Source organism: Caretta caretta, chromosome 1 (assembly GCF_965140235.1).
Source record: "Caretta caretta isolate rCarCar2 chromosome 1, rCarCar1.hap1, whole genome shotgun sequence".
Lineage (NCBI taxonomy): Eukaryota > Metazoa > Chordata > Testudines > Cheloniidae > Caretta > Caretta caretta.
The window spans coordinates 158,556,515-158,569,560 of NC_134206.1; the positions used below are offsets into that span (position 1 = coordinate 158,556,515).

At 45.9% G+C, this 13,046-nt stretch overlaps 1 protein-coding gene across 1 annotated transcript in view; it reads left to right on the forward strand.

Moving 5' to 3' along the window:
* The first annotated feature begins 327 nt into the window (after positions 1-327).
* LOC125643177 (cystathionine beta-synthase-like) overlaps positions 328-13,046 on the forward strand; it is a 51,914-nt gene continuing 39,195 nt past the window's right edge. Inside the window, exons 1-2 of the mRNA XM_048865438.2 lie at positions 328-506; positions 9,133-9,239. Of these exons, the coding sequence (XP_048721395.2) occupies positions 328-506; positions 9,133-9,239 (286 nt within the window). The remainder of the gene's footprint in view (positions 507-9,132; positions 9,240-13,046) is intronic.

The following is a 13,046-nucleotide window of genomic DNA, read 5'->3' on the forward strand; positions in this document are numbered from 1 at the left end:
CTGTAGTTTTTTTTTTTATCCATGTTTTGGTTTGTTTTTTTCCCACTGACATTGTCAGCTGTACTATGATTGATTACAACTGAGGTTTCAGTTCCTTAATTGTGATGGTGAAAAATATTCCCCTAGGCTAGATAGCACTGAAGAATTGAGGGCCTATTTCCAAATGTGGATGCTCAAATTATGGCACCCAGTTCGGCACGGAGGTGACTGTGTATCAGCTCAAGTGCCCCCGTGCAAACTGGTCACCCAGCATACACGCGCAACATTGAAAATCAAGCTCCCTGATTCTAATGGTTGCTTTTTCCATTCTTTTCCTCTCAGCTCAAGATGGCTTTTGTGTCCACACTGAACAGGAAGATCAAGAGCTCTCATTTGCAGAATGGCATTGATAAGGAAAATCAGGAAACCAAAACCAACTACACATGGCTTCCTCCCAACTTGCCCAGTAAGTGCACATGGAAGCCAGGGAAGCCCATCTCCAAGTCGCCTCATTCCCACATGCCCTTGTAAGTAACTCTCTTGTGCTAGTTATGTTCGGACTGTTTTATATCCTCCCTACTGCAGGAAATTCAGGGCCTCGCTCTGTGCCTCAAGGTTCCACTAGAACGTTCGTAGTCAGAATTCATCATTTAAAGCCACGATTTTATGTCTAAAAACTGCTATTACTTTTCCCAAAAGGGGGTCCTCTGATCCACTAATATTTCCTGTCCACTCACGACTGCCCCCTCTCTTTCACCATGACGAGGGTTGACTTCAATTCCGGATTGCCCAGCAGCTCTCCTGCAAACCAGACCCATAGGGATCTGAAGTTAGGCACCAGCAAACAAGGCACCCAACATTAGTGGGCACTTTTGGAGACTGCAGCCATAATGAATATAGAGCCTTCTAACCTATTGTTTCCACCCTCTCTGTATAGATTTGTTAATGTGTTAACTAAGGGCCCAGTTCGGTCACCTTTACTCTCATTGAGGGGTACTTTATTCTGGGAGCAGTCCCACTGAACTCAATAAGACTACTCATGGAGTAAGCTACTGGAACTCAACATGAGTAAGGATAGCACCATCAGGCAGTAAAGGAATATTCAGTTTCCTCAGATCAGTATCAAGGCAACAGTCCTTCCTCCGGTGCCCAGACCAAGTAACTTGACAGGAAGGAAGGGGGAATCTATTCTCCCAATCCCACAGGCTGCATCATGCGAGCAGGGCCCACTTTATGGCAGCCACTCCACAGCCCTAGCATTCCTTTGCCATAGAGAAGGGTGTCAATGTCTTACCAGTCCAGTGTTGGACCTTGTCACTGTCTCATTTTCCCCCTTTGGGGCTTCCCAATAACTGTCCCCAGACTCTCATGTGGGAAAAATAACACCTCTTCTTGGGCCTCGTTTATTAAAGTATCACAGTTCAAATATCTCAAATCCAAACCAGGCTTCCCCCACTCCATGGTTTGTTCAGTCCTTTGTTGGGCTCACAAGTTCTTTCCAAATCCCAGGTCCTGCTGTCTGATGTTTCCTCAGCCTCCTCCCTCATCATACTTTTGCTCTGGTCCTTTGTGGCAGGTAGCTCTAGCCAGTCCCTTTCACCAGGCTAGAGCTGGGAGCTCCATCCTTTCAGACCCTGGATCCCCTCTTGATCCCTTGCAAAAGCCTCTCTGAAAGTCTTTCGCCTTCATTGCCCTTGTGTCAGGGCTTCAGGCCCCAGGGTCTCTCAAAGCTCCCTCTGACCAGGGGAACTCTGTCAGGCCCACTCAGATTCTCTGGAGAGACCTCCCCTAAGTCTTTCCTAGGCCTTGGTCTCCCACTCTCTGCTGGAGTAGGCTTCATCTTAGAGGAAGCCCCATCTCTTGGCCTACCATCACATGATTCCTGATAATCTGACCCAACCCAAACCCAACCTTTGGGACCAGATGACAAGGCATAGGGGAGGCTGAGCCCAAATCCCTTAAAGGGCCAGTCCACCCTATGATAAAGTGGATCTACAAAGTAAGATTCAAGGATCTGTGGTAGACCAAGAATCTCTACAGACCTAGGCTCATAATAGTGCAGAGTTTGTGCCCCAAATCATGCACCCAGGGCCAGCAAACTTGCCCTGATTGCACTGAAAAAGGGCAAGATGCTTCTCTGAATGAGCGCCTTTTCCATGTGGTAGAATTTGTTTGGTCTACACCAAGTGGCGGTGATGTGAGGCAACATAAAATAATTACTAATACTTTTCACTCCTACCTTTTTGTTTGAAGATCTCAAGCACTTTACAAACATTAATTTATTAGGTGTTAACCCACCCCACCCTTCTGAGGTATTATCATTTTGCAGATGGGGAAATTGATGCACACAGAAATTAAGTGACTTTCCCAAGACCATAGGGAGGCTATGGCAGAGCTAGGGATTGAATCCACATTTCCTGAGTCCTCCAGTGCCATGTCCCCAGTCCCATCCTCCTTCTCTGTTTCCTGCCATATTGATGTAACTCGCTAATGCAGCTCTGCCCAAAAGAAATGTGTGGCTCTTTAATGGTCCTGCAAGCCAACCCAGACAGACCTATGAAAATAAGAGCTTCCCCAAAAGTCCAGAAAGACTACCAGTCCCTAAGTCTAACTCTGAACAACTGGTGGGCCTAAGACCAAAGGTAATATCAATACAGGATTTGATACATCTTCTGACTGGGCAGCATTTCCTGTCCTTGCAGGATAGATGGACTCAATGAATTTTTGAAGGTGTTCTAGCAACTGTCACATAGCCCACTGTTAGTTGGATCAGAAACTAATGTCTTGGGCCTGTGTCTATGATGGGCCCAATCTGGAACCCGTCATTCAAACACTTCTAAACTTTGGGGACATCTGTATCTGAATTTTGCAGTTTGAGGCAGTCTCTCATCCTAATATAAAGTACCATGACAGATCATGTGCCCCTCAAATGGCAATCTGAAATAAGGCTGCTCCATATGGAAAGCAATTACATGTTGCTGTTTGACAGTGAGGCAATTCTCTTTACTAGTACAGCTTGAACAAAGAAAGACCCTCTAGACTGTTGTTACTTGGGTTTCTTAAAATTTGTGATGCAAAACAATTTTTTAATGTGTGCTTTTTGTGACTGTGATATCCAAAGCCTATTTCCCAGGGAGCAGCTACCTCCTTTAGAGTGTCCATGTGATTTATTAGGCAATATCAATTAGTTTTACAGAGTTCCGGGAGTATCAGAGCTGCATGTTGTTAAAACATGTTGCTCAGAGATAGTGAAAATCTCACGTTTCTTACACTGCTTCTGAAACTTTGCAACTGTTCCTGCCTTTCTTGCCAGTGACAGTGCAATGTGGAGTCAAAGCCCTCCTTCCATCTTTAAACTGAAAACATGGAATACCAGTGAGAAATTCTGAATGACTAACAAAGGAGATTGTTCCACCCTTTGTCGTTAACTGTGATGTATTTAGCCACCTGATTAAACAATGCTTTGGAAATATAGTCCCTAAATTATCTTATTTATTTGCTGAATGCCTAGTGACTAAAGGAGCAGCTCTTTCAGTCAAATCAGTTTTCTTTTCAATATGCATGCTGACTGGGAATAACTTATTCTTTGGCAACATATGCTACCTCTGGAGAAATCTGAATGAGAAAATGAAGCACATGTGCAAATGATCATCTTGCAAAACTATTCTGGATCCCTTCCACCCAAGTGTACTCCTGTGTCTCTATCCAGATTCCAACTTGCCCTGATTCCTCCAGAAACACGGCACTCTTTATAGTTAAAGAAAATATGTACTACTCAGACTGCACTAATATACACCTTTGTATAGCACACTCTCCAGGGATATTTGGTATTTCTATAACAGGGTTAAAAAAAGAACTAGATAAGTTTATGGAGGATAGGTCCATCACTGGCTATTAGCCAGAATGGGCAGGGATGGTGTCCCTAGCCTCTGTTTGCCAGAAGCTGGGAATGGGTGACAGGGGATGGATCACTGGATTATTACCTGTTCTGTTCATTCTCTCTGGGGCACCTGGCATTGGCTGCTGTCAGAAGACACGATACTGGGCTAGATGGACCTTTGGGCTGACCCAGTGTGGCCATTCTTATGTTCTTTTACCTTGGCGTAAATGTCTAATTACAGACTACATTCTGGATTTCTATACCCAAGAATACATTGTGCAGTTCTGATCCTTGGGCAGTCTCAAGAACTGCAGCTAGCAGCTGGTGTTGCAAACCTGCAGACCTGCTGAGAGTTCAGTATAGATTGTGAGGGAGATTAGAAAAGGAAGAGTAGATCTTGGATCGGATGAAGTGGGTAATTACCTAAAGCTTCAGAACGGCACAGGTTTGAGCTGGTTCTTACATTGTCTGAGCCAGTTATGCTGCCTCATATAATCCAGTTAATGACCAATCAAGTCTCACATCCTGATATGATGAGGTTTTCCTCTGGGCATTTTATACAATAGCATTCCTCACAAAGTAAAAGCGGGATTTCTGAAGTGGAACCCTCTCGGTTCCACTAAGACACAGAACTGAAACCAAATGCGTGATACTGCAATATTCCCAACAGCCATTCCAGTGAACCAAAGGCATTTCTCAGAGATCCTTTAGGCTCACACATTTCACAAAGAGCTTGGAAGCCCTGAGCCTAGACTCCCCCGCCTTGAAGAGCCTGGGGCTGGCCTCCTTAGCCACCCCGGATCCTGCCTGGGGCATAATAAAGCAAAAACTTTGTGCCAAACCCCTCAACCGGGGGTCCAGCAGCACTGCTGGGGAAGGCAGAGCCTCCCCTGGCCTATTATACCTGCCACCCATGGATCAGGGCTTTGTCTTATATAGATGTCTATTACTCCCAACTCTCTGTCCCACTTTTTCACATTTGCTATCTGGTCACCCTAGTAAGGAGTGTCCATTTCCCTGCCACACAGACAGTTTCTGACTGCTGGTAAAGTCTTCTGACCATACCTGCTCCCCTCTGATCCTTGTAACTGATTTCTGGAGCAGAGTGAAAATGGCGCTCTGTGTGTGTGTGTGTGTATGTATATATATATATATATATATATATATATATATATATATAATCCACAAGTATTGGTTTGAATTGAAAAGTGGATTCACTTTGGCCTTGCTTGCACCTCTCCTGTATTGCTTTCTGCAAACATAACCCACTAGTCAGCATGTGTTACGTGTCCCAGTCTGGGCCAAACCAGAGAGGGTATAGGTCTATTACAGCTCTTATGGTGAAAGCTCTTTAGCTTAAACTGTAGGAACTCGTGCTTGTAGCTCTGGAGGGCCTTACTTCAGTCCCTGGTACGAAGGCTGTTTGTGTGACGTGAGCATTTGAGCAGTTGTTTTACTCTTGGAATGTGAATTTTGAGCTCCCATGCTGGAACATTTATAGGTAGCAGAAGTGCCATGACAAATCCATGTTGGAGCTGATGTACAATGAACCATGCTGTACAATGAACTCATTGAGAGAAGCCATGGGCTAGGCCTGTGAATGATTCCTTGTGTCTGTCTGGGGCCTAAATATGTCTTTTTAACTAACAAATTTCCCCCTTTCTCCTGCTATGACTGTTTCTCTTCACTGTCTACTGGTCACTAGTAAAGGCAGTCAGTATATTTTATAAAGGATGCTGTTTAATTCTACAAAACACCAGCCAAGGCACAGAGGCAGCTAAATAAGCCAGACAAGGATTTGACCACACTATTCATGCATCACACAGAGTTACTTTGTGTATGTGACAAACAAAGTTAAATTTTAACTCTGCACTCACCAATAAACTTACTGTAGCGTTTTCTTTTCTAAGAATGATGCATTGGGTAAGGTCTCTGGGGCCTGTATAGGATCTCCTAACCCTCCTTATCTGCTCTCTTCTACTATATGGTCACCATTCCCTGAGATTCAAAGCCCTCAGAGCATCTTCAAGCCCTTCTCCTGGTAAGAGGAGTTATGCACACTCACTACAGAAACAAAGCCTGTGGCTTTTGGGACCAATCATGACTAACCAAGACAACTCACATTTTAAATATCAAGTACTGAGTGTACGGAGCTGTGATCAAATCCATAGAATGCAAAAAAAAATGCAACAATATTTGTCAGTTTTGAAGAAGTAAATCTGTATTTACTACCTTTATCACCAACAGGCCATATACATTTTGGGTATTTCAAGGATGACATGGGTTCAGAGTTCAAATCACAATTGCAAATACGGGGTGTGTTTGTATATCTGAAATTGAATGGGAGGTGAACAACTCTGGATTGTTACCCTCTTCAGAAGAAAAGTACTGAGAAGACCAACTCAAGGCAATGGCTCAGCTCTGCTTTAAGACATGGATTCAATAAACACACCCCTTGAGTGATCTTTTTTTCTGTAAGAGTAAAAGGTCCAAGGACATAAACTGCCAATCTACTTGGCCAAAGGCCATTTAAATGTGTGTCATTTGCCTAGTCGCAGTGACATACTCTAGTTCCGCTGGAGCTGAACAGATAAACTCAGGCTGGAAAGCTATATTGCACCAGTCTAACAGAGCAGAATTTAGTCCTTTGTGGAAAAATCAGAGTTCTCTGCTACATGATAGGATAAATATTTCTCTCTGAACAAAGGGAGTTCAGGTCCTAAACTGCTGTAAACTGGCAAAATTCTATTTAAACTGATTGACACTAGATAAAACTCTGGCTCTGTTTGTGTTATAGACATGTGGACTGACACTCACATATTTAAAAAAAAATACTTGACACAAGTTTTTGGGGTTTGCTACTTAACTTTTCAGTACAGACATACTACCGCCTTAATCTGCTAAGGGCATAGATTTGGGTATATCGACACTTGGAGCTGGGGGTGTGATTCGTAGCTTGTGAAGAAATACCTACACCAGCTCTGATCAAGCCATTGTGCTAAAAATAGTGTAGCCACAGGGTCGTGAGCAGCAGGAGGGGTTAGCCACACCAAGTACATGTCTATGGTCTCAAAATGAGTACATATTCAGGGCAGCTAGCCCCTCCCACTGCTCGTACAGCCATGGCTATGTTCTATTTTTAGCACAACAGCTCACTCAAAGCTAGTGCGAGTATGTCTTCTCCAGCTTGGCATTATACCCCCAACTCAAAGTGAAGACATACTCCAAAGAGTTTGCAGCCATAGGGTCTTGGCAGAAAAAGCTGACAAGACTGATGTTTTTTATGGGACCATCAAATAAAGGCACAACCAGTCATTTAAAGGGCACTGAACTCCAGATCCGGTTTATTCACCTGTGCACTCTTATTCCAAGTGAGTTATCAGGGTGAGTCTGATGCTAATAAACACATGATTCTCTAGCTAATGCTCTGGATTTGTGTGAATGAGAGACTAATTCTGGTCTGGAGTATCTATTTAAAATCTTGTTACCTGTGAGCAGCAATCCTTTGTTGGGATTTTACTCGCATACCCTTGTGGCATGAGAATTTCAAAGAATTCCTCTTTGGGGATGTATCTGAAGTATTGAGTAGCTGAATTATGACAGCATTGTCTTTAAACCCTCCAATCCTTTAATGCAGTCAGAGCCCTTCTGGGGGAGTGCATGGCTCCTCCAGGTCAGGCTACAGGTGGCCTCATACCAGCTGAACAGGTTTTTTTTTACTTTCCATTTCCTGGCCTCTCTCTAACTCCACCCACTTGCAACCCAGTGAAGGAGCTGGGGAAGGGAAATTCATTACTCTATACAGATGGGTACATCTACTGTTTCATCTGAGGGGGAAGTCATGCACTATGCAAGTCAGCATGGGCAGCTTCATTCCAATCAATGATGCTAGGAACTTTGACCCGCCTGTGTAGCCACAGTTCAGTTAGTATCTATGGAAAAGAGCCCAAGAAGAATAGATGACAGGTGGGCCCAAAAGTTCAGATTCACATACCTCCTGCACACACACAGTGATGTGCTGGCAAACTTTCAACAAGGGCTTCTATAGAAGTTTTCAGCCTCCGCAGATGGTGCATGGGCCATACCTTGTATAAAATACATTCCCCCTACTAAAAAAAAATCAATCCATGTTTCTGCCCCCATCCTGGCCCAGTATTTCATGACCCACTGTGCTTAGCCATTTCTAGTTAACTCCCTTATCTGGAAGCTTTTCCTCAAAATAGCAACAGTGGTGGCAGGAGCTGTCCTGCAGCCTCTCCTCTCAGCAGTGGCTTGCTGGGTAAGCAGTTCCCTTCTGATAGAGGTCGAGTTGGTCAGCTGGGGAATGAGTCTCCTTAGGTTCTTGAGATGGGTGAGACTTACCTGACTGCTTACAGCCTTCCCTTGTATGTCTGTGAGTGGGTCTTAGCTACCTAGTATGGCTGGGTGAGCACCAACTGGCTCACAGACAACTGAAAACGTTAACACACACTGCTGGCCTCAACTTTTCTTGCTCACATTCACTGTACAGATCCCGTATAAGGGTGCTGTGGGATGGGCTATACCTCACCCTTAACTGGCTTATTTTATGTAAAAAGTGTGTGTGTGTGAGAGAGAGAGAGAGAGAGAATCTTTAGATCGATCTCAGCCTTCTGCTGAAGCCCGGCTTATTTTTATTTATTTATTTATTTATTTATTTATTTATTTATTTTTGCCCTATCTATCTGGTTACGTGAGTTTACATTTGCAAGGCTACCTTCACAAGGAAAGGGGCAACACATTTCTATTTATGAAAGCCAAAGCTGAGCTTTTCCTTCATGGGAGCTAAAAGGCCAATTCTGGTAACAGGTGGCTCTTCGAAGCCCCTTTCCAGCTGATCAGTGCATGCACAGTCACAGGGCAAGGGAACTAAGAGTGTGGAAGCAGTAAGAAGGGACGTTTGGTTTTTGAAAGGGCAACAATGTCCTGCGAGTCGCATCCCAAAGGCAGCTAAAATGAAGTTATTCATTAGGCAGTGCGTCTGATCTAGGGGATGGTGGTATTTCCTACCATTATGGAACACCCTCCTGCAGTCCCATTGACAGAGATTGTTGCTGTTTTCCATCACTGATGCTTAGCATCATTAGTAACGTAGGCAATTAGCAATGGTCGTGTCCTGAAATCAAAATCTCCCTCAGCCCTCCTCTCCTGCAGCTCTCTTTCTCTCAAGTTTTGCTCCGGTTTCCTTTTTATGTGGATTTGGATGGCAGTAACAGTTACCCTCAGTATATTTTTTTCTGCCTCCACTAATGCAGGCCGGAAGAAACAAATATCCTGCCGAATATTCTGAAGAAAGTTGGCCGCACCCCTCTGGTTCGAATCAACAAGATTGGGAAAGCCTATGGACTGAAGTGTGAGCTCTGTGAGTATCCGACGCCCACTGCTCTTCTGTCAGGTTTTCTGAACTGAGTGGCAAGCGCAAAAGCTGGGGCGAACAAGGCCTCTTTTGTAAGAGAGTCAGTAACTAACTAAGGGTTGGGAAAGTGTGAAAAGAAGGTGGAGAAATATGGCATAGCTGGGATACTTCTAGATCTTTCCATTACAGTTATTTATCAGAGCTAAAATAGTGGCCTGCATTTCAAACTGCAGTGTAACAAGCACCTGACTGATAGTAACCCCGGCCTTGCTCCAGTAAGATGGTCTTCGCAGAAAGACTCTTACTACTACGGTTACTAGCCCCACTGCCCAGCTGCGTTTTTGTTACTGCTCGAACTTACGTACTCTGTGAGTTTAATCTCCATTTTTTAAAAATAGGATGTGTGTTGTTGAGCTACTCAGCCACTTGCAATACTGAGTGCAACTGAGGAGTATCAGGGTCACAGGGTCAGCAGTTTTGGACGGAGAAGATCTCAGAGCTGATGTAACTGCTGCTCCTGTTCTTTGATGGAGCCTGGGGGAATGGCAAAACGGTGCAAAAGAGTCTATTCTGTATGGCCCACATTAGTGTAGTACCTGAACGCTACACAATCTCTAATGTATTTATTCTCACCACACCCCTGTTAGGTAGGGAAGTGTTATTATCCCCATTTTACGGATGAAGGACTGAGCACAAAGAGGCTGAGTAATTTGCCCAAAATCACACAGAAAGAAAGGGGACTGGAATGCAGATCACTGAAGTCTTAGGGCTACTGCTCTAACCGCTGGACCATCCTTCTCCTTTAAAGATGGCAGCCTGCCTCTCCTGCCTGCCCATCTTCCTGCATTAGAGAGAGACAAGCTGGGTGAGGTATTATCTCTTATTGGACCGACTTCTGTTGGTGAGAGAGACAAGCTTTTGAGCCATACAGAGCTCTTCTTCAGGGCTGAGAAGGGTACTCCGAGCATCACAGCAAAATGCAAGGTGGAACAGATGATTTAGCTTTAGCTTGTCTCTCTCACCAGCAGAAGTTGGCACAATAAAAGATATCATCTCATCCACCTCGTCTCTCTAATAGCTTGAGACCGATACAGCCACAGCTACGCTTCATACATCTTCCGTAGGGTTGCCAGGTGTCCGGTTTTTGACCAAAATGCCTGGCTTAAAAGGGATCCTGGCAGCTCCAGTCAGCACTGCTGACCGGGCCATTAAAAGTCCAGTTAGTGGGGCTGGCAGGCTTCCTCCCTGCTGTGTGTGGCCCCCAGAAGTAGCACCGTGTCCCTCAGCTCCTAGGGTGAGGAACTGCCAGGGGGGCTCTGTGCGCTGCTTCTGCATCACCCCGAGCATTGTCTCCGCAGCTCCCATTGGCCGGGAACTGAGGCCAATGGGAGCTACAGGGGTAGCTCCTGCGTGCACCACACAAAGCCACTTGGCAGCCCTTATGCCTAGGAGCTGAGGGACATGGCGCCGCCCAGAGCCCACATCCCCTCCTGCATCCCAACCCCCTGCCCCAGCCTGGAGCCCCTCCTGCACCCAAACTCCCTCCTGGACCCCACACCCTCTCCCACACCCCAAACCCCTGCCCCAGCCCCCTCCCATGCCCCAAACCCCTCATTTTTGGCCCCACTCAGGAACCTGCACCCCCAGTCCAGAGCTCGTACCCCCTCCCACATTCCAACCCCCTGTCTCATCCTGGAGCCCCCTTCTACACTCCGAACTACTTGGCTCCACACCCCAGTCTGGAGCCCACTCCTGCACCCCAAACCCCTCACCCCCAGCCCCACCCAAGCCTGAACCCCCAGCGTGAGCCCTCAGACCCTCCCGCACCCCAACCCCCTGCCCTAGCCTGGAGCCCCCTCCGGCACCCTGAACTCCTCATTTCTGGCCCCACCCCAGAGCCCACACTCCCAGCTGGAGCCCTCACCCCCTCCTGTACCCCACCTCCTGTCCCAGCCTGGTAAAAATGAGAGAGTGAGTGAGGATGGGGAAGAGTGAGCGATGTGGGGTGTGTGAGAGATGGAGTGGATGGGGGTGGGGCCACAGAGAAGGGGCAGGTGCGGGGCACAGGTGCTCGGTTTTCTGCAATTAGAAAGTTGGCAATCCCAATCTTCCTGTATAGCTTCTCTTGCAGGGCTGAACTAGGAGACCCTCAGGTACAGTGGTAATTTACTATGACAAGATGCTAGCCTTAATCATAATAACCTCCTCTCTTCCCACTTCATGATGGAGGGAAGTAAGGCTTCCCGCGAGTTACTAACACTTTTGCCAAGATAAACAGAATTGGTGACTATTCAAGCTATTTACTGTGATATTTCACTGCATATTTCAAATGTGCCATACCAATCCACATGAGTTCACCTAGGAAATGTTAAAGATGAACGGGAAAGCAAAGATTCAAATTGAATTGAGCCTGGATTTGTGTGCTGAATGTCTGCACTAGCTACACAGCTGTCAGGCTTTATCTAGCTCCACATGTGTCATTTCTCACAGATGAGAGTGGCTGGTTTCCTGTATACGTCCTGCCCCAAGCACTGGTGGGGATAGGAAATGGAGCAGCACAATCTTGGCAGCTGAGGCAGGAGTATGAGTACTGAAGGGTGCTTGGGTCAGTGCTAGTGGTCACTTTCAGCTCCCCACTAAAACCTCTCCAGCGCATCATCAAGGATCTACAGCCCATCCTGAAGGACAACCCATCGCTCTCACAGATCCTGGGAGACAGGCCAGTCCTTGCTTACAGACAGTCCCCCAACCTGAAGCAAATACTCACCAGCAACCACACACCACACAACAAAAACGCTAACCCAGGAACCTATCCTTGCAGCAAAGCCCGTTGTCAACTCTGTCCACATATCTATTTGGGGGACACCATCACAGGGCCTAATCACATCAGCCACACTATCAGAGGCTCGTTCACCTGCACATCTACCAATGTGATATGTGCCATCATGTGCCAGCAATGCCCCTCTGCCATATACATTGGCCAAACCGGACAGTCTCTACGCAAAAGAATAAATGGACACAAATCAGACGTCAAGAATTATAACATTCAAAAACCAGTCAGAGAACACTTCAATCTCTCTGAACACTCAATTACAGACCTAAAAGTCGCAATTATTCAACAAAAAAACTTCAAAAATAGACTCCAACGAGAAACAGCAGAACTGGAATTAATCTGCAGACTGGACACCATTAAATTAGGGTTGAATAAAGACTGGGAGTAGATGAGTCATTACACTAACTAAAAACTATTTCCCCATGCTAATTTTCCCCCTACTGACAGGTTTCAGAGTAACAGCCGTGTTAGTCTGTATTCGCAAAAAGAAAAGGAGTACTTGTGGCACCTTAGAGACTAACCAATTTTTTTGAGCATAAGCTTTCGTGAGCTACAGCTCACTTCATCGGATGCATACTGTGGAAACTGCAGAAGACATTATATACACACAGAGACCATGAAACAATACCTCCTCCCGCCCCACTGTCCTGCTGGTAATAGCTTATCCAAGCAGGAGAGTGAGTTTGTGTGTGTGGTTTTTGGAGGGGGGTGAGGGGGTGAGAGAACCTGGATTTGTGCAGGAAATGGCCCACCTTGATTATCATACACATTGTGAAGAGAGTGGTCACTTTGGATGGGCTATTACCAGCAGGAGAGTGAGTTTGTGTGTGGGGGGGCGGAGGGTGAGAAAACCTGGATTTGTGCTGGAAATGGCCCAACTTGATGATCACTTTAGATAAGCTATTACCAGCAGGAGAGTGGGGTGGGAGGAGGTATTGTTTCATGGTCTCTGTGTATATAATGTCTTCTGCAGTTTCCAC